Below are 22,168 nucleotides of genomic sequence, written 5' to 3' on the forward strand. Positions count from 1 at the left end.
CGTGATTTAATTTATTTATTTTTTATTGTATTTTAAATAATTCATTATTTTTATTTTCACCTACGTGACTTTAACAAAAGAACCAAAGAGTCGGGAGGGTGGGTTGAACTCAACATAAATAAAGCACGTTGAGGAAGGTAACGTCATCAAAGGTTGACACGTCACACCCCCCTTGCTGAAAAAGGTCGTAATTCCCTTAGAAAGATGGCGGCTGCAGCGACCGTCATCGCGCGGTGACGAACGTCACCTCGCACTTGGGGGGTGGCGTCTGAGGCACCTGCGCGAGTGCCCGGATGTTGCCCGCCCCGCTTCGCCCCTCCCCCTTTCTCTCCCTCGCCCCGCCCCCTCCGCCCGCGAACATGGCGACCCCACCTCCCGCCTAGGCTGACTGTGGTCTCGGTGAGCGAGTTGCGTCGAACGAACGACGGTGAAAGAACGACGACAAAGACGTCCACCCGACGATGAGCTAAAGAGAGGAGGAGGTGGTGGGAGATTTCAGGGACGCTCGAGGAACGAACACAAGTCGACGTTTGGCGCGAGGAGAGGCCGCCAGACCCCCAGAGTTTGTCGTCGTCTGCAGGTGCGGTGGTTGCGCAGCTCCGTGCCTGTTCGGTGGGGAGGGAAACAACTAAAAGTTTGATCCGCTCCTCGTTTCGACGTTTACAGGGCCTGGTTGTTTTTTAATCGATCGAACGCCGAACGCGTGGCCCTTAACAGTGGTAGATTGTGTCGATAAGTTGTGTGGATGTGAGACGGTGGCTTGTGACGACGGGAAACGAGCCCCAGGTTGTAGAGGCGGCATCGCCTCCCTCCCTCACTTACTACAACTTGGCTGCCATAGGTTAAGTTGCTTTGAACCCCCATCGGATATTGTAATTGTTTCCGAGTACTTGTTCGTGGGATGGCTTGTGTAGTTATATTTCTTTTATGAGCTCCGTGTGTTTTATTTGATGGCGTTCAGTGAGGAGTCCTGGTACGGATGAGATTGGTCGCGGTGTTTTAAAGTGGCTCAATTAAAAGTGTCTTATTGCTTGTGAACAACGATTTTTGTTGAACGTGTTAATTTTTCGACCATACATGTATAAAGCATGTGCAGTGTTTAGTTTTGTGTCTCTCTTAAAGCCGTACGCATTCCTGAAATTGCACTTGCGAACCAGGAAGACGACGTCAAAACATGGCTCAGGTCATACCCAAATTAGTTTAATCTTTGACTCGCGAGTTTGTACAGAGGAAGAGTAAATTGGGCTTGGTCCGGACACGTCGTGGCGAGGGGTGATGATGATGATGGCCTCTGTGGTCGAGGCTTCGCAACGGGTTTGGCAGCCGTAACAAGAGGGAACGACGACCACCGTGGAGACGGAGCGATGGAAGCAGCTCTTGAGCCGGAGCGAGATGGATTCTCACAACCTGAGGCTATGAGAAGTGGAATTGTAACGACTTAGAGATGCCTTTATCCAGCAATGACGAGATCATGGCTGGTGATGATCATCACGAATATTATTAAGGTTGGGCTCTTGTTTGGACTTTCGTTGTGGCTCGCTTTAGTGGCCCATTAATCCATCTACTTTTATTTTTGAGGCTATGAGAAGTGGAATTGAAACGGCTTAGAGAGATGCCTTTATCCAGCAGTGATGATCATCACGAATATTATTAAGGTGTTGGTTGGGCTCTTTGGACTTTCGTTGTACTTCACTTATTTATCCGCGACTTTGTATCCTGAGCAATAATATATTCCCATGTAGAGTACTGTATTTTAGTTCAGGTTTCTTTAATTATCGGTACTGGTTGTGTAGTGCTTCGTGGCCACGGATAACAAGTGGCACTTGTGGTGGTCCTCGGACCACATTTCTAAAAACTTGCACTTCCCAGTGTGGTCAAACAATCCCCAACAGATTGCCAGAGGCAGGCTCTTCTATATAAACATTGTCCTATTTATCTCAAGCATGTTGTTAATCGTGGTCATATATATTTTTAAGCAGATGATAGTTAATTTAAATTGTATTTTTTTTGTAGCTAGCCATAGTTAAGCATTGACAGTAACTTTAACGCGTGAATTTTGACATTGACACACAATGGCAAACGTATCACCTATTCTGTAATTACATCGTACAAATTTGGTAACTCTCGCGGAAATTACTTGGACTGCAAACGAACCCTGTGGCGTGTGCGTGCAAATGTTATGCCATCTCCAGCTGTTAAACATATTGCAACGCACATTGTATTTATACCTCTTTAAGGATAAAAGTGACTCGGAAACACGAAATAATGTGGTGCATTGCTGTGACACATTTTGTTGGTATGTGAACGCTTTTCTTAGTAGCACTATATTTTTTGTACTTTAAATTCTTTGTGGCTATTTGAAATCATTGGGTGGGGGGAAAACGAATAGCCCCTTAAAGCCCGCTTATGAAACCAAACATCAGGCACACCCTCTTTCAGGGTTTTCAATAAATTCTCATAACGGTGTGTGTGGTGGGTGCTTGTGAAAATATCACACGACGGTGGCAAATAGCATTGCAGTTATGTACTGAGAGTGCGAATTGCAGTGCAAGAGAGCATTTTTATAAGCCTCGTTTACCCACAAACCAAAGCCTTAAATCATTTTCTCGATGGGTGGAAAGCTGAATGCAGCAAGGTTCGTGCACAGCTTATGCACTTTCAATTGCACTGCTGATATTGGTTATCTTGACAGTGTTTTCATACAGAGTAACGTGAAGTTACCCCCATACGTTTTTGGGTGTTATATTGTGTACTGTAGCTATAGGACAATTGCATTTGCAAAGTTTGGGTGTATGTAACAAGAAATGCTTTTATCGTTATATTTGGTTATAATTGTGTCGAAACAAAGCAGATGAAACTGTATTATATTATCAACAAAAAACAACCCTCATTTGTGAAATGTATACTGTATTCCTTCATTTTATATTTAATTTTTGGCACAAAGCAATATTCAGTTAACAATTAGAAGTGCCTTGTTGCAGCCTGAGCTTCATCAAACTGTTCTAAGCCTCAGCTTTAATTCACGTGGTGCTGAATTTGAATTTCCGTCTCTTTATATAAATTAAGATAATTAAACATGCAACTCTGTATGTACATATTTTATTGTGTTAATGATAATGACCCATGTCCTAACTCACGATAATGATGTAATGTTTCATCATCTTAATTGTATCTTGTACAGATTTATGATGACGTCATTTTTATATGTAACAATCCTTTCGTCCGGGAATTAATATTACAAAATGTTTATCCCAGCTGCCGCTGCCTGCCACCTTATATTGCCATGCACATGGTGTCATGCTCAAAGATTGCTCTCGATCTGATGTGTTAACAGGTCATCATCACTAACCAGTCTTGAGAAGCCACAAGAAAATAACAGGAAAAGCAAACCCTGGTGACTAAGCTGTGGGAAACTACTGTTCAACATGTTCACCAAGAAGAAAAAGCAGCGTCCTCAAATCTCCGCGCCATGCAACTTCGAGCACCGCGTGCACACCGGCTTCGACCTAGCGGAGGGCCGCTTCACTGGCCTGCCTCCGCAATGGCAGAGCCTCTTGGCCGACACGGCAAACCGGCCCAAACCAGTGGTGGACGCCTCTTACATCACGCCGGTGGACCTGGCTCCCATGAAGGTGATGCACGGTCATTTAATCCTGACCCACATAGACTTTTATGTATGTAATTATATGCCACAGCACCAAAGGTTGGTATGTACTGTGTATCATAGTGACAAAATATAATTTGTACAGATGTGTGAACTTGTTAGAAAGTTAACATTCTCTGAGCTTTCATCTAAATTATAAAAGGGTTCTGTTTCCGTGTTAAATTACTTTTAATTAAAGGGAGCCAATAACTATGCAACAGGGCTGCAAACAACTGTTGAAATCTTTTATGTGAACAACCATTACATTTTGGTCCACCCACTCGGACCTTTGAACCCCATTTATTCCCTCACTTTGCCTTTGGCTGCTACTTGTAAAAACCTGCTGTGCCTGCACACACGTGTGATCAAGAGATTATCAGAAAAGCTAATGCCTCTGCTGCGATTTAGTTATTCTAATTCCTTGGCTGATTGATGCATTTTACCAGGGTCTTATGTGTTTTGTCTTTCAAAGAGTATTGCGACTGTTGTGCAAAGTTGCAGTCGGATGGCTTTTGTTTTCAAGCTTTGTTTACAATGACACTGGACTGAAGTTTCAAACAACACACAAAAAACGGAAACAAAATTCACTGAATCTGTGCATCATGCAAAAACCTTAATTTTCCTGCCTGCACTGATTTTTCTGTTTTCATGGGGTTTCTCATCATTTACAGATTTTATTACTAGACTGAACACCTTATTTTGAATGAACTCATAGTTTAGGACTGTCTAAAAAAACAGCTGAGTTTAGTGGGCTGATTTTGTTGCTGTGACTCACAGCGGGTGTTGCTTCCTTTTATGAGTAATTCGTGCCCAAGGCTCGCCTTAATATTCGCACTCTCCAAAGCATTTGCCTTCACACAATTTAGTTTGTGGCTGAATGTAAGACATGCAAGGTACCCCTTTCCCCTTCTGGCAACGTCAAGTTGAAACATGTCACAGATGGCGAAGAGTACTGTAGTTGCATAATGCAAGGTCTCTTCTTGACCTGTATGTGTGTGTTTATGCGTATCATCAACATATAAAAGCAGGGCACTGGCATGGTTTATTGCCAGTATTTGTGCAGGAGTTTCCCTTTGTGTATTACATAGTTATATGGACCATGCATTTTATCATTTAATTCTGAGTCTTATTGATGTACTTTTATTTTTAGTCATCACGTACCAATAGTAGTTTTTCTACATTTATTGTTTCATGTAGGAATTACTACTATTATGTAGAGGTTTATAATTTAGATATATGGCTTCCAAACAGTTGTATATGATACGCGTTTTAAATGTAAAAAAAAAAATTACAAGTGTTTTACAACAAAGTACTCTATGATGGCATCCAAATGCACTTGAGGTCCTTTGTAGGCCAAGTGTGGAAAATAATATTAAAACATGACGCGTTGTGCCAAAATACCTATTTTACAATAGGGCTTACTGGCAAGTGCTTGTGACCATTGGCTTTCAACTTTGAACCACACATTACAGACAGTGAACCATCATTACCATTGCAAGGATATATGGATTCTGTCTGCAGAAAAAATATTTAAATATTACCATTATTTGATTCCTGTAGCAATCATCTACAGTGTTTATTATGTGCGCCTTATTAATATCTACATTAATTTTAATAGGTTTCCAACAGATTGGGTGATGGTAGGTCAGGCTAATAGAAATACTTTACTGGAATTTTTTAGCAAATGTAAAAATCTGAGTATCCAAGACTATATAAATTTGATATTAATTGAATCAGAGAATTCGATATACACAATACTGCCCTGTGTATATGTTCGGCTATACACTTGTCTGTATAGTTGACTCTTAGCTGCTGATTAGTACTGAGGGCAATTCCAGCCATACTTTATTAACTAGAATCGCAATTGAAATGTATTTCATCGATAGGCATCAGCCATAGGTTTCAATAGCAATTCCACTCGGCCGCCAAGGTCTTCATGGACCTTTTTTGCCTGAATGCCATAACAGGCTTTGCTTAGCCCAAACTCTAAATAATTGAATCTTAATTCCAGCCAAGGGTTCACGAGATTCTTCCAACTTTAATGGCAGTTGTTAATCAACATGTAACATAAGTGTCTCGTTAAATCTTAGAAGGTTTTCCTAACCAGCATGCACTTTCCCGAGCTCACTACCTGATAAGGCTCAACGCGCTTTTAGTGAATCATATGTTGTATCGATGTATGTTGAACTTCTTTTGCACTGTACATAGCCAACCGTAATAATCAGAGATGTGGAATTCAGGAATAAAAATCCTTAAGTCAATGGTGAGCTTAATTGGTTAGAATTCCAGAAATACATTGGCACGTATAAATAATATCTTTGTAAATGTGACTCTTGTCAGGTGGCGGAGGGATAATGACAGGCATATTGGCATAAAACTAAGTGGCCTATCCTATAAATTAATTACGGATCATAAATTGTACACTTTTAAAAAGTGCTGGCACAATAAAAAACACAATTTGCTCAAACAATGCCTTGCCAATTAATGAATGTGTGAATAATACACCACATTCGGAGTTCATGTCAAGCAAGCAAAGAACATACCTCTTTGAATAAGCTACACTTGCTTGCCTTACATGGGATTTTGAAAACCACTTTAGAGGGTATTATGTATACCTGCATAGCGTAGTGGTTATTCTGGTTCAGCTGCTGAAAAAGAGCAATGACACAGACAGGATGTGCAAAACCAGCTCAACTGCTTAACCAGCCACATTATCCAAACTTTGTTCGTGGCAGTAGTATAATGCTGCATTCATCATTGAGAGTGAAGCACTTACCAAGTTTTCATTGTACAGGGTGGTCAAGATGTCTTGTGACACCCCCCCCCCCCCAATCAATTGATCCAAAAAAATGTCCCTTTGCATTTTAAGTTTTGTTTTAAATTAACCTTAACCAATATTAAGTTTTAGGGAATAAAATGAGGGTCACAAGCAATGGCGGAGCCAGGATTTTCAGGTGGGGGTGCAACTTCTCCAGCAATGAAAAATGATAGAGGAGTTGTTAGTAAGTAAGGACTTGTCCCTTGCTTTTTACTCGACGTGTGCGCGGCAATGGCGCAGCCTTCAATCGAGGGTCGAATTCGAACCGTGTTGTGTGATCGGCATCGCGCTCGCTGGAGGTGTGTGATGCCTTCAGGGAAGTCGTGGACTGTATACGCAACTGCGCACAATTCTGTGAGTCACTTATAACCGCTTTGCCGTTACTTATTGCCAATTATGGACTCAGACTATTGTCCTATCATCTCATAGAGTCCCTGGCACGTAATAATATGTTACACTGGCAGTGGGGGTAGCAAAATACCTATGTATTACGAATTAACCCTAATGATCCCATCGAAATTAGGGATTTCGATCGGATCATTGGGGGGGCATGTGCCACCCCACCCCCACTGGCCCCGCCAGTGGTCACAAGACATCTAGACCACCCTTTAGATTAATTACAACACCATGCAGTTACAAATTGCTATGCATGAAAACGAAACAATATACATTCCAAGTGCCTGTGAACCACTGATGTCATCCATTACAAAAGCATTATTTCGCAAAATTTTGTGAAAAGGTCAAGAGATCACAATGTAGTATGCATACCCCTCGAGGGTACGTGGGACAATTGATGTAATGCAGTGGTCACCTACATGAGGTGAGGTTACAGAGTCGTGCTGCTGCTTCATTATAGACTATCAATTCTAAAGCTATTAACTTAATAGTTGTATTAAATTAATGGAAGCTGTATGCTTGGACGTCTAATTTTTAGTACATTGCAATTCGATTCCCAGCCACTGCTAACAAGTGACATCTGAACCAGTCCTCGGACCTCCACTGGCTAGTGTGCTAAAGTTACATGCAAACCTTAACCTTCATCCAGAAATGGATTGGCAAAGGAATATATTTAAAATTAATTTATTTTAATCTAGACTTACATGAGGACCCATAGGCTTACATAGTTCCCATGATCTAGCAATGGATCCTTAGGGAAAAATTGGGCCTGTAGTCTTGGTAATTTGAACACGGGCCTACAAATAACCCATATATGTACATAGAGCATATAGACAAACAATTGGCACAAACTTAAAAATGCTAAATACAATGAATCTGCATAAAGTAATAATGCTAAAAGAGGTTGAAACCACAATAAAGGAGGTAAATACAAACTAATTGGCAGCTTATTTTATTTCAGTTATATATAAGATAGAATAGGTTCTCAAGTAAACTAAGATATCATTGCAAAAAAAAATCTCCATTAAACTAAAAACTATTTTAATGATAACGCTGTTCTTCCCTGGCCATAAGAAAATGTTTTTCCTTAAGGAATATTTCGTTAGTTATAAGGATAATCCTTGGCTTTATGGTGACAGGTCTGATGTGTTTATTCTACATTTCGCTGCAGATAATTGTGCGCGGCAGCAAAAAGTTACCTATCAACGACAGCATCATAGCTGAGATGAGCAGCCTATCCGTGTCGCGCTCCAACTCTCTGCGCGTTCGCGAAGACCGGCAAGATGTCCCGTACCGAGGCTCGGAGAGGATACGTCCTGGACCCAGGCCTATCACCACCATCATGCAAGATGAGGAATATCGCGAACAGAGACATGACAGGGATTGTGAACGGGAGACTGGCGGAACTCGCACTGATGGCCCGTTTGGTCGAAATGAGAGGTATTTTTGACGCTCTATAAATCCAAACTTCTTTAAAAATCTAAAATTCACTGTAACCCTGCATAGTAAAAATATATATTTGTAAGTTTATATTTTACACATGGATTCCTATATATATTAAATTGACTGAGTGGCTCAACTTTGCCAACTTTTTAAATGTTGCCTTTAGGATTTCCCAGCCAAAGGTGGTTAATGGACGGCAAGGATCGCTGGAACAGGGATACAACCGCAAAGGACATGGCAGACCACCGCCTGGCTACCCAGTAGCCATCACAAAAGAGAGGCCCCCACAGATACCAGGTGAGCCAAAACCGAGCAGGTGACTCTTATTTATAACGATAGTTATACATGCAAGTGTCCTTGACAACCATATATTTGAGCAGTAACATTTGTGAATTAAGTGTATTTTAAGTGCAGAATTTTATTGAGCAGATAATGTTAATTGGGCTGTCCTGATGTCATTTAAATTATATTTTATTTTTGTTGTGCGGGTCACAACACGTGTTGACGTGTATCAATGATTAATTACAAAATTACCAAAACTAGCATAACAAGGAGTCTACCAGATTACTTGCATGTTTGGCAAATGCTATGTTGGCCAGACAGGACGAAATATTAGCACGAGTAAAATAACCCCAAATGAACATCAAATATTCAAACACAAATAGTAGCAGTTGCCGAACATGCCTGCCACCAAGGACATTCTATTGATTTTGATAACATTGGCAGTCTTTGTAGAACTATGTATTATTGGCAAAGATTGATTGTGGAATCAGTAGACATTTAGAGAAATTAAATTTAATTTAAAACTAGCTGACAGCGACAGGCCAAGTTCGGCTTGGAAATGCATGAACCAAACACAGCTCAACCTCTATCGAATGTTACAAATGATAAATAATACAGTATTACTCCAGTATCACTGTTTAGTATAATAAAGTTAATTATCATCAACCTGCATCACCGTGCAAGTATATGTAGATTCATATTCACATCTATTATTATTTATTTATGTTAAAACGTTAACTTTTAGGTATCATCACAGCACCAATTCAAGCCCCATGATCGGAGGAGATATTCACAATTCTGGCAATCACCTGATGATGCTGACTGAAACTACCAGCGGAACTTCTTACCTAATTGTTAAATATTTTGGATACCGGTGTGCTGAAGCAATAAAAATGGTGCATTGGTTCATGTGACAATCTTATTTATTTGGCTGTGTAAGCTGGAGGATCTAACTAAAGAATAAACTATAATCATATTGGTCAGAAAGCCGATGTGTTTAAATTGTATTTCTGTGCCGAATAGACATGGTGCTGAAAGTTTTTCTCATCTTGAATACATATTTAGAAAATTATATTATGTATTTTCCATGAGAGCTGAATGCAGCACAATCAGATGTTACAAATACCCGAAGAATATATACAGATCAGTTTTCTTTACAACTTATCAGTGATTGATATATTACATCAAATGTTGTTCCCTTTTAGAATCACAATTGTGGCACATGGCTGAGCCTTCTCCCGGAGTGATGGACCGCAACAAAGAGAGGGAACAATTCCATGACGGAGATGCGGACCGAGCGGTGGTTAGCGTTAGGGATGATTCTGGTCGACCCAAATCGTCGTACGAGGCCCACCTGGTGGCGACCGGGCCTAAGGAGCGACCTAGGTCTGCGCTGGATACTGCGGAGCGGCCGAGTCGCACCTCAACCCGGTCAGCAGGGCTTCCCCGGCCACCCCTCCCTACAGGCCGACAGCTTCAGTCAGGCTCTCTTCACTCACAGCATCCAGCAATGAAGGTGAGTCATTGTCTTTGTTTCTGTTTGTCTTCAACATTATTGTTTAAGAATAATAGTGGGGAGCTGTAGTTGTAGCGGTTAACACCGAGCTACAAACCCGGCGACCCGGGTTTGATTCCTGCTCACGGTCAACACCAGTGACGATTATTTGAACCGGTCTTGGGCCTCCCCTAGGTCGACGCAGCCTCAAATTAGTACCTGGAGTGGTGTGTAAACAACAGCACTTGAGACGAAGGTGGGCAGGCATGGTGCAGGCCATCCACCCCCTCGTGTGCCGTGCCGGCCTTCATAGGTGCTCGCTAACAGCATTTGTCCCTGCAGTATGTTAAGGCTATATGGGGGATCTTTGTATATTTAATAATACTGTCATCATAATGATATTGTTTTGTCATTCTCCTAAATGCTATAGAAGCATTTTTAATCTTACAAGTGTAGGTGTAATGATGCGCCATTGATGAATATCATCAAATCTTAAGGCTCACAATTCATCCAATGCATCGTGTGTGTAAAAGTATTTTCTATACGCGATTGTTACATTTAGGCAAAGGGAGTGAACAAGATAATATAAACACCACAAAAACAATGGAAACGGTATAAATCAGATATATAATCGAGGAAAAAGTGTTATACTTGAATTGCATTGCAACCTCGATCGTGACAATTTTTCAATTGCCAAGTATAGTAAGTTGTTAAACCACTTTCTAAGCACATAATAAGTGACACTTAACTTCAAATGTTAAGTTCCTTTTTTCTGTGTTAAATTATAGCATACAGCAATGACCTATCTAATATTTAAATAATGAGGCCCAGTAATAGTCATGGGTCACTATTCAATAAGATTCCACGTGACGACATTGTTACCCAAGGGTGCAATATGCCAGTAACCTTTGATACATTTTTCTTTTTGATTACCAACGAGTTTATACGTTCATTTTGAAGGGTTTGTCTGTTCATCCATATCTGGTAATAGGTAACTTCATAAACCAATTTGGAAACCTTTTATTTTTAATCCGGGCCTCCTGTGGTGTATTGTGCAGTCTGAAAATATTATTCTCTCAATCTCTATGACCATTGCCCCAAATGTCATCTATTACATATGTTTCCTTTTAAGGCAGGATTATTGATGAATGTGAGCTTTTGTTATTTATGCATGTGCACCACTGCAAACGCAGTATTGGAAAATAATGTATCTCATAACTCAATTGTGTTTTTCAGTATGAGCAAAGTGATGCTCAACATTCTGAAGGCAGAGAAGTGGAAAATGTGGATGCATACAACCGGGTTCCAACACCTCCCACAGTTGGGGAAAAATCTGCTCCAGTAAAAAGTGGCCCGCCTGCCACTTTTCCAAAGCCAAAAAAGCAATTTCCAGCAAAGCCACCATCACCACCACCACTACCACCCACCTCTTATGTGTCTACATCCCTTCCTCGACCTCCAGCGCATCATCAAATGGAGGGAGCGTCTCAGAGAAAAGACCGACAATCTCAGAGTGCATCGGACTCGAGTGGAAGCGGGCCTCCCCGTGCTCACTCACAGCAGTCCATCACGGAAAGCCAAAGTCAGCGAGTGTTTGATTCATCAGCAAAGCGGGGGTCTGGGAATAATGAGCAACATCCAGCAGCTGTGGACCATTCTGAGCCGTCATTGGATACGGGGGACATCGGATCCAGCAATTCTGCCCAGCAGCAGTCTCGGCACCATCCAGATGACAATCATAATCGGCAACCGTCATCCATGAATCACTCGCACGTAATCCAGAGTAATGGGCCAAGTGCCCCAACAAAAAAAATGGGTGCTCCTTTATCAAAGCCTGGAGGAGGTGGTCCAAACAACCACAGCACACATTCAGGGCCACAGTAAGTTTATATTGACGAGAACCTTTTTTTCCTTCAAGTTTATTACTGTCATGTTATTATTTTTCAAAAAATGTAAGGTGTTCTCAGTTAATGTATTTTGGTCCACCAGGTCTCAGCAGCACCAGCCTCCTCGAATCTCCCACGAGCAGTTTCGAGCAGCGCTACAGCAGGTGGTCGACCCAGGAGATCCCTCGCAGTTCCTGGGAAGTTTCATCAAGATTGGGGAGGGCTCGACGGGGGTTGTTTGTCTGGCTGAGGACAAACGCACTGGCAAGCAAGTCGCTGTCAAGCGCATGCATCTTCGCAAGCAGCAGCGGCGTGAGCTACTCTTCAATGAGGTACGTCGTCTAAACAGTACATGCGTTCACTATTCATCTGTCTTCGTACTTCAGCCATTGTACTTGTTATAATGTCTAAAGATCGACTGTCTTCATAAATGCACCACATTTATGAAGACAGTTTCTCAGTATAGTGTCTTTGTAGGGGCATTTCTGCATACAACATCTGCTATATTTTTCAGTTGCCGACGTTTTATCTACCTGTTGAAAGTGTTTATACAACACAATTGTTTAACAGAATAAAACATAATTAGCATTATTTGAAGCATATTAGTTTGCTCTTACGAGGCTCTGTGCATTGATTCCAACACGGCTGTCGATGTTTGCCAAACATTGGGCTCAGCTGGGAACATGCCAGCCCTGGTTGCTGTACTTTGTTTACTGATGAACTCAATTGATGTTTTTTCATCTCTGATGGTTTGTTGGCTAGGTGGTGATCATGCGGGAGTATCACCATGAGAATGTGGTGAACATGTACAACAGCTATCTGGTGGACGATGAGCTGTGGGTCGTCATGGAGTTTTTAGAAGGAGGAGCTCTGACTGACATCGTTACCCACACCAGGTGGGCATCAGAGCAGAGCAAGCCAGCATAATTCTCATAGACACGCCTCCTCACACAGTGAAACCTTGGATTGCGAGTAACTTTGTCTGCGAGTGATTTGCAAGACGAGCAATTTTTTAAAAATACAATATAATTTGATAAACGAGCGAGGTCTTGCAATACGAGTACTGTAGTACATACAGTATACGCTTTGTCTGCCGAGCGTCACGTGATCACAACTGATATAGGAGTGCTTTGATATACGAGTGTTGTGGATTACAAACACGTTTCCAGAACGAATTATACTTGCAATCCAATGTTTTACTGTATCTGTTTGCATTGAAAGTGGTGCACTGTCCAGAAATTAAACTTAACCAGTTGTGACGTTGCCTTTTGTTCATCTTTACATTTGAATTAACTTCATTATCTTACCTCTTTGAATTCACAACTGCCCATGCCTGATATTTTGAATTGAGGCCAAAAAATATTAAATGTGTCTTATGGCTGCTGGGGATATTTGATAGTGTGTAAACCTTTTATCTAGAGCTTTGTAGTCGGGGGTTGCAAAAATCTACGTGATCTGCCAACTTACAAAACTGTATAGTTTTTTTTGGAGATGGCAGTACAGCAAATGAGTCTCTGAATCTATACAGACCTCTATGTTATCCCTTCACATGCTTAGGTTCCTATCAAATGCAAAAAGTTCCTGAAATTAATTGGCAAACCATTTTTTCTCCAGGACCCTCTTGAGAAAGTGTCTTGAGACTGTAAAGCATTTATGAATAAATAAATAAAAATTCTGTCTGCTCGGACTGAGCAATATTATTTTAGCCTTTATTACTAGCTTGGTGTTCACACCTTGAATTGTCAATGTTGCAGAGCTCGGCCAAGAATATGCAGTTTTTTTTTCCGTTCACATTTAACGTTGCTGTCTGCTTGTGGTGTGCAGGATGAACGAGGAGCAGATCTCAGCAGTGTGTGTATCGGTGCTGAGGGCACTGGCCTACCTGCACGGGCAGGGTGTTATCCACCGAGACATCAAAAGTGACTCCATCCTGCTCACGGCTGACGGCAGGGTGAGGGAGCCAGGGTGTGGATGTTGGGATAATGTCTAGAGATGGATATTAAGGCTTCCCCATGGCTTTAAAGTTGAACCTGAAACACATATCAATAAAGCTATTCTGTCCATCTGGCTGAATACTACGCACAATTAACCAAACATGATACCGTTGTGGATTTAACCAATTCACCCGACATTGTTCCGATTTTATAGAATTCTATTCTATTTTGGATTCATAAAGCGCCTTTCACCAAGACGCTTGACAATGCTTACCGACTACGGTACAAAATGGCAAGATAAGGGATGGGGATCTGATAGTGACTAGGGTGGAGGGAGCGAGGTGGAGGCTGCACCGGTGGAGGCACTAGGGAGTTAGGTAGTTCTAGTAGGGGTGGCGGAAGAGGAAGGGTAGAGGCAAGAGAAAAGAGAGATAGGACTTGAGGGCAGTGCGAAAAGAGGAAAGCAAGGGGGGGAGAGTGATGTGGAGAGGGAATTTGTTCCAGTGTAAGGGGGCAAGCAGAGTGGAGGGACCGCAAGAAGATAGACGGCTTGTGACTGGAGCGGGCGTGATGGCACATGTAAGGAATTCAGAGAAGACAGGTAAGGGGAGGCCAGTCCATGCAAAGCTTTGAAAACTAAGATGAGCAATTTAAAGAGGCAGCGGTGATAGATAGGAACCCAGTGAAGTTGTTGAAGGGGGGGGGAGCAATGAGATGGAAAGGGGAGGTTAAAGACGGTGCTTGCAGCCAAGTTTTTAACTTGTTGCAGAGGGGCAAGGGTATAGGCAGGGACACTGACCAGGAGCGAGTTGTAATAATCCAGACGAGTGAAGATGACAAAGTGCACAGGAAGTTTGTCAGCGGTGATGGTGATGAGGGGGCGAATTTTCCTGACATTGAAAAGATGGAAGCAGCATGTGCGGGAGGAGGAGAGCGGAAGGCGGGAAAGTAGAGCACGGTGGTTTTCCAAGAGTTAAGGGAAAGGACATTTTCTGTCATCCATGCTTGGATAGCCATTAGGCCGGATGAGATGTGGTCGGAAAGGTCAGGGGTAAGAGCCTTAAAGGAAAAGAAGATTTGAGTGTCGTCGGCAAATAGATTATACGAGAGATTGAAAGAAGAAAGGATGGGCTCACGGGGGGACGTGTAGAGGGAGAAGAGGAGAGGGCAATGTACAGAACTCTGGGGGATGCCAACCGTGACGGGGGGGGATGAACCATGGTTAAAAGAGACAGTGGATGAACGAGACGTGAGGTAAGAGCAGAGCCAATGAAGTGGGGTGCCAGAGATACCGAGGTTAGACAGTGGATAAGAAGGTGGAGTCATCAAGGGTGTCGAAAGCCGCAGACAGGTCGAGTGAAATTAGGACCGATGGAAGGGCCCGAGTGACACGAGTTGGCCAAGTGTGAGTGTTTAAAGTAGAAAATAGCAGAGCAGGGAGTGCGGAAAGGTAATAAATGAGGGATATAAATGAGATTGGCAAGCGACCTCCAGTGCGGAATTAAAATTGGAAAGTACATCGAGTGGGAATCAGTTGTGGGTAGGGTCTTCCAGGTTCGCTTGGCTTTGTGTATGAGGTGACGTTGAATCTTTAGCCCAGTTGTTAGCCAAGGCCGCGGAGGATTATTTGGAGGGGTGCAAGGCAGCAGAGGGGCAAGAGCGTATAATGAGTCGGATAGTGTGGAATGTAGGATGGATGATGCTTTGTCGGGGTGGAGATAGGAGAAATCAGATAGGGGCGGTAGGTTAGTGGAATCCAAGGGATTTTAGTGCACAGTGATAAATGGAGCGTATATTTCAGTGGAGGGGTGGATGAAGGGCTGGATGGAGAGGGGCATGGAAATGTGAGTGTCATGGTCAGCAATAGGTGATTGGACGGAGGACGTTAGTCAACTAGGGCATGGGAAGCTGAGCAAGCGGAAGTGAAGATAAGGTCAAGCGTCCTACCCATAGGAGCAGGTCGGAGGAGAGGCGACGAGGTGTAGGTTGGAAGATCTAGTGAGAGACATTAAAGTCAAGGACGTAGATGGGGAAGGAAGATGGAGGAAGGCTGACCAGGGGGTGGTAAAGAATTATAAATGAGATTGCAAAGCGGAAAGATGATAGTTGAAATTCGAAAGAGGGAAACAAAGAAAGGGCGACAGGTGGAGGCGATGGGATGCAGGTGGAGGAAAAGAGCAACCCAATGCCGCCACCAGGCTTGCCAGATGGTCGTGGGGAATGGATGAAGTTGGTGCGGGATGTGGAAAGAGCAGCTGGGGTGGCAGTGTTCACTGTGGATATCCAGGTTTCTGTAATAGCTACGGCTTGAAGGTTTTTTGAGATAAAGGCATCCAGGGTGGAAGCAGGCTTGTTTCAGACTGAACGATAATTCTAGAGGCCTCGGTGAATGGATCGAATTGGAGGGATCTGAGGAGGGGCAGACCAGGACGTTTTTAAAATGTGATTACGTTTGAAAGAATTTCACATCGTGAAGATGAGGGGTGTTTTGAGGGTGGCAGATGGCGGGGACAGATGGTAGAAATTAACGAATATAACTTAGCAATTGATTTAGGCGGTGTGGTTGTAGCTGGTGAGGATTTGGGCGTGGAACGGGCTATCGGCCGCACGAGCTGCGCTGCTCCACCCCTTCTGCCCCGACAGCCCCGTCGGCAAGGTCTATGGCGTTGACCTCTTCGGAGGTCATGTTACTTTAACAAGTTAGTTGAGCTAAGCGCGACAGGCACAGGCTTGGTAGCGGAACCCCAAGAGAAATGCCCTGGTGTACATGAGTGAGCCAAGGTTCGGGTGAATGTCCACCAGACGTTTTTGTAAGCTATCACGGATATCAGAAGCTAATAAGGATTCAGACTGGAAAGTGTGTGAATGTGGTCACAATGCACAGAGATGTTGTCATAGTAATTTTTTTTGGTTTTGATCGTGTAGGTAAAATGTCCATTTCGAACTAAAACAATATATCACCTGACACAGACCGACAAATTAAGTTTTCACATCGAACCACGTTCCAATCGTTTTTTCCAGCAGACTACTCTTATCGAAAATCAATCAACATTTTTAAGACCTTGAGGTCTGAGCTCTTGCTATTACCTGGATGATGCTGGTTGGAAGCTCCAGTGAAACTTCATACAAATGTTACATTTTGCTTGCTTTTCAGCGTTGCCCAGCCAGGCTGTCTGCTGGCCAATAGAGGGCAGTGCAGCAGCAAAGTCTATTATTGTACTGTGCTGTACTGCTTCCATGTCTGTTCCCTACCTTCACCAACCCTCGATAACAAGTGTTGTGAAGTACTGTCACCTGCATGGCATGGGGTGGCCCTCATCCACAGCAGTCGATTGACCAAAGGGCTGTGTTGACATTGATTCTGTAAACTGAATTAGTGACACCATTAAACCTGTATGGCAAGAATGTTTTTGCATATGGAAAAAATACTGCGAATGACGTTAAGTATAGACCTGTAAAACGTCGTAGTTAATTTTCTGAATTGTTTGATAATTGGCATAACCATCGGTGTGCCATCTGGTTTTTGTAATGTCTTTTTGGATTAGCCAGTAATGCTCATACAAATGGTATTTTGCTGATTTATTTTAAACATGCAACGGTTGATATGGCACTTTGTTGCCAGGCAATTGGAAGAAGTGTTCACAACCACCGCACCGAAGTGCAATCCGAAGTGGTTGTTAGAGTGGCTTGCGGGCAGCCGTGTTTTGTGACGAAATGAAATTTACCCATATTTTATTTTGTTTCTGTTAATTATTTTTTCGTGTTTTTTGTTTATGTAAATTGATTTATTTTTATGTTATTTAAATGAGTTTTATTATAGCTTGCAGCAAGTGTCTGTTGTTCACCCAGTACCTTTTATCTGGCCATGGTGACATTTGCCTGTAATTCAAGACTTTAGAGGCAAGGGTTTTTGGTCCAAGGTGACCATGACATGGCTGTACAACGAGGTGGGGTTGTAAACCCATTACTGTGGACCTTGGTGCTATCCACATGTAAAACACTCCTTTTTGGAATTGGTAAAGCATCCCATTGCAGGACCCTGAATAAATTATACAGGTAGGAACAACAGTTCCACACTGCCCACCAGGGATTATGTCTGTCTGTCGTGCATAGCCACGCCCTCGATTTGTATTTCATAGAGCGCTTCGGGCGGGCTCTGCACCACGCAGCTTGCGCCGCGTGACACGGATCGCACGAATGCGTTGTCCAACCAAGTTCCTACCTGCCCACTCCGAAGGAACGTGTTATTATTATTGAGAGGAGCGGTCGAGCAGTGGTCCTTGCACCACGCGATGAAGCTGGCGGACCTTAGTTTGATTTCCAGCCAAAGATTAGCAGTCTGCACTAGAATTGTTCTTAAAGAAGGAGCCATGTTTTTAGAAATACAGTTTTCTTTTAAAGGTAAACTAATTAAAACATCGTTTTTTATCTTAATATGTTTTTCAGATCAAGCTATCAGACTTTGGCTTCTGTGCCCAAGTGTCCAAGGAGGTGACACGGCGGAAGTCGTTGGTGGGAACGCCATACTGGATGGCCCCTGAAGTCATATCCAGGCTTCCCTATGGCCCTGAGGTTAAACATAAAGCACATCTCAATTAAAACAGCTATTGCCTTTCTGGTCTTAGCGATTGGCGATTTGGATAAATACTAATCACAATTAACCCAACATGATACCATTATGCTAAACAACAATGCAATATGACATTAAAAAGTAAAATTTGCTACATGTTTCAATCACCATGTGCACATTTGGTAGAGCATAACCTGCACTGTCTTATTTGAAGCTGCATCTGTAATGTTCTGTTGGTGCAGGTGGACATCTGGTCTTTAGGTGTGATGGTCATGGAGATGGTGGACGGGGAGCCACCCTACTTCAATGAGCCACCACTACAAGCCATGCGTCGCATTCGTGACAACATCCCACCGAAGATCAAGAACTCACAAGGGGTAAAGCCAAGCACTATTTAGGCATCTTTTTGTTTTTATTTGCATTGTATTGACATTTTATTGGTGGCTGGCACTCACCTGCAAACCAGTGCCTTTTGCAGGCAAGGTTTGGTGGATAGTGTAGATTTGTGAAATTGGCAACCCACCCAGGTGCAAGGTGGCCAGAAAAAGGAGCACAACGTGGGTTCTTTTAACCTGTCTTTGTGAATTCGTGTAATCCCCTAATGTGCTTGAGTTTTTTTATGGACACTCTCCTTTCTTGCAACACAAAACATTCCTTGGATAAGAATTGGGAACATTCCAATTGGGCATCCTCTTCAAAATTAGCTTGAGCATTTGGTGAGACTTCGCTGACGAAGTACATGATCATTTGTTTAAGCTTTTCTAGTTGTGCAGTATTGTGATGTTTTGACCTGTGCCTCTGGGTTTATTATGGACCTTCTTATAGATGTGCACAATGTGCGGTGTTACACTTACGAAAGAACCTGTCTCGTAACGTCAAATACCACACTACCACTCATTTACATTATCGCTTCATAAGAATTAACCACGAGGGTCCTTTGACATTGTATTCTGCCTTTCATGCTCTTTCGTGACACTCCTAGTTTTTCTCCATTTAAAGTATCCAAACTTGCATGTAAATACTATTTTAGAAATATGTCGATTTTCGGTGTGACGTAATCACAAATATAAAGTATATTACTCCCGTTGTAACGTAATACAGATTCGAATTAGTTTTTTTTGTGGCAGACACAAATGTTGTCACGTATCACGTAACTGCTGTTCCGATTGATAATTTGTGTTTGCCACTGCAAATTGAGACGTCACTGCCATGTTGTTTGGCATGCAAGTAACACGTATGCCATGAGCATAAATGTAATAATCGTGCTATAATATTACATAGAAACGAAAGTCAACGGTCATTGTCACCCATGTACTTTTTGCTCCGCAGACTACGGTGCAGCTGAGGAGTTTCCTCGACCGCATGCTCGTGCGGGATCCCACGCAGCGTGCTTCTGCAGTGGAGCTCCTTGGGCACCCGTTCCTCCAGAACGCAGGGCCACCGTCTTGCGTGATTCCACTCATGCGACAGCATCGAGGACGCTGACAAAAGCGATACTTTAAAAGATTGCTAATTACCTTTGCACAATAATTCCTGCTTTGCTTATGCACCTTTTCATCTCCCATGTGGATTGTGTCGGGGATTTTTGTTGTTTTCAAATGTCTTTAAGCGTGAATGAATCTTATCATAGGAAAGATTGGTGCGACACCTTTCCATAGCTACATCAACAGTCCACCAATGTTGGTTACATGAGTGGGCTTAACTATCACTCTTTTTTTATAGCATGCCTCTGTACAAAATTTATTGTAGCAGTTTGTCTTCATTATTATTAGAGTATGGTGTGTAAATTTCATCGGTGACATATCAAAGTGTACGAACTACTGAAAAATCTGTGTAATGTGCATCCTTGTCAATGATTTTTTTCCTGCCTCAATTCTGAATGTTATTAGTCTTATTCACTGAAATTGAAAAAAATACTTGCTGGTTTAAGTAAAAATTAAAGGCCTTTCAAGTAATGGATCCTTTATTTACTTTTATATTTTGTAAATATATAAAAATGAAGCACTTACATTTGATTATAAATATGGGAGATTAAGGATTTGGGAATGTTTTTGTCCATCGTGCCAGAATTGGTTGCGTTAACTGGTAAGTGATTGTAGACATTTTTCACACCAACTTTATTATATGCAGCTAACAGTTGAGTAGACGATTTCTCTCCTCCCAAATAACCTATTTTGCAGCATTGTTCACGATTTTATAAACTGAAATTTCAGATGGCAGTGCAACAGGTACTATATTTTACAATTCTCTGTGCAGGTTAACTTTGATTATTTTCTCACAGAAATCTTGAATAGGTACGGTAAATCACTTGCAGCCCAACGTGATATTTATTTCCCTGAATTTTTTTTATATCAAAACTATTATGGTTTTGGGGACCAACTTCGGTTATAGACACTTTTTTTTACACGTCACACTGGGTTTCTAAATGTCACGATTGCTTGCAGGTTTTAAAAGGTGAAATATTGAAACTTAGTATTGTTTTAACTTCAAGCAAAATGCAAGACAACGTTGTATTTATCAACCAAACGACTGAATCTTCTAGCAGCCTCGTCAAGTTCACGTTTCTGATTCTTGAAAAGCAAATGCTTATGTACAGACATTTTGGTGTAACAACTGTACATTGTACTGTAATGTTAGTCTTTTGTCATTATTTTACTGCACTACCCGATTGTACAGTTTCTTACTGGGGAGTACTGTTAATTTTTACATTTTGAGACTGGAACACTAAACAATTTTTTAATTATTGGAAAAGGTAACGTGATACCTGCTTTTGCCTCGTGTTTTTTTGACAATTCCTTTATATGAAGACACCTGCAGTCTTTGTTGCCACTTGCTCCTTTGCTGTATTAGGTTTCAGAGATCAAATTGTCCTTGCTATTTACCTTGGAGCAGTTGAACAAAACGCCCATCATTGAGAGTTGTTTCATCATTTTGGCTCGTGGATTTAAACATTCTGAGGATATCTGATAGGTGTTAATAGTTTCATAGTTCATATGACTGCAACATTCATTTAAAAATAAAACATTGGTTGATTTACAAGCATTGTTTTCAAGACCTGAATTTCATTTAAGTATGTGATAAGTTGCATACACAGGTTTGATCGAAATGAGCTAAACTACAAAATATGCCCTTTTGGTGAATTTATGGTTGTAATGCATTACACATTAAATTAAGGGCTCGCAGGGAAACCCCTATTATTAAATTAAGGTTAATTGGCATTTAAATAAAAAAAAATCAGAATGCCCATTGGTTGCTGAACTTAAATTTACCTTGACCTTTAAACATCTCGTATTGAGGTAAAACTCGCTTTAACTTGGTACAATCGAACGTAATGGCAGCAGTTTCCTTTAAAGCAATGGCACACCGTTCATATTTGAATATTGCAAGAACACAATTTTAATTGTAAGTTTAAATTAAATAATTACAAATGATTGAATGATTGTAATCCCTTCAGTCGGTACACATCGAACCACTGCATTACACAAGCATCGTCCAACACTTCCCTGTTGTATAATGTTTGGTACTGCAAGTAACCACAAACCCAAGTGACCAGAATAAGTAATCGGGGGGCAAGCTTTGGAGTAGAGTATATGTATACGTTTGTTGAAACCGAAGCTGTTAATGCACGTCTACAATTTCACAAAGTTAATTGCTTTTTACGAGCAGAAGCATGTTTTTTTACATTTGTTAGCAAATGAAGT

The 22,168-nt window shown here is 41.9% G+C and overlaps 1 protein-coding gene across 1 annotated transcript; it reads left to right on the plus strand.

Annotated features, from left to right (window-relative positions):
* Window positions 1-341: 341 nt before the first annotated feature.
* Window positions 342-21,442, plus strand: LOC144937078 (serine/threonine-protein kinase PAK 4-like). Its single transcript, XM_078864325.1, has 12 exons — window positions 342-580; window positions 3,335-3,632; window positions 8,029-8,297; window positions 8,467-8,597; window positions 9,788-10,098; window positions 11,314-11,957; window positions 12,067-12,295; window positions 12,726-12,859; window positions 13,788-13,914; window positions 18,344-18,469; window positions 18,710-18,844; window positions 19,797-21,442. The coding sequence occupies exons 2-12, from the start codon at window positions 3,426-3,428 to the stop codon at window positions 19,950-19,952; spliced, it is 2,469 nt and encodes an 822-aa protein (XP_078720451.1). The 5' UTR covers window positions 342-580; window positions 3,335-3,425; the 3' UTR covers window positions 19,953-21,442.
* The last annotated feature ends 726 nt before the right edge of the window (window positions 21,443-22,168 follow it).

This window comes from Lampetra fluviatilis, chromosome 18 (genome assembly GCF_964198595.1).
Source record: "Lampetra fluviatilis chromosome 18, kcLamFluv1.1, whole genome shotgun sequence".
Classification (NCBI taxonomy): Eukaryota; Metazoa; Chordata; class Hyperoartia; order Petromyzontiformes; family Petromyzontidae; genus Lampetra; species Lampetra fluviatilis.

Excerpts from the sequence above, each read along its gene's own strand:
- LOC144937078 (XM_078864325.1), top strand. The coding sequence starts at position 3,426 with ATGTTCACCAAGAAGAAAAAGCAGCGTCCTCAAATCTCCGCGCCATGC. Across the intron at positions 12,860-13,787 it reads GACATCGTTACCCACACCAG|GATGAACGAGGAGCAGATCT; the intron begins GTGGGCATCAGA and ends TGTGGTGTGCAG. Across the intron at positions 18,845-19,796 it reads AGATCAAGAACTCACAAGGG|ACTACGGTGCAGCTGAGGAG; the intron begins GTAAAGCCAAGC and ends TTTGCTCCGCAG.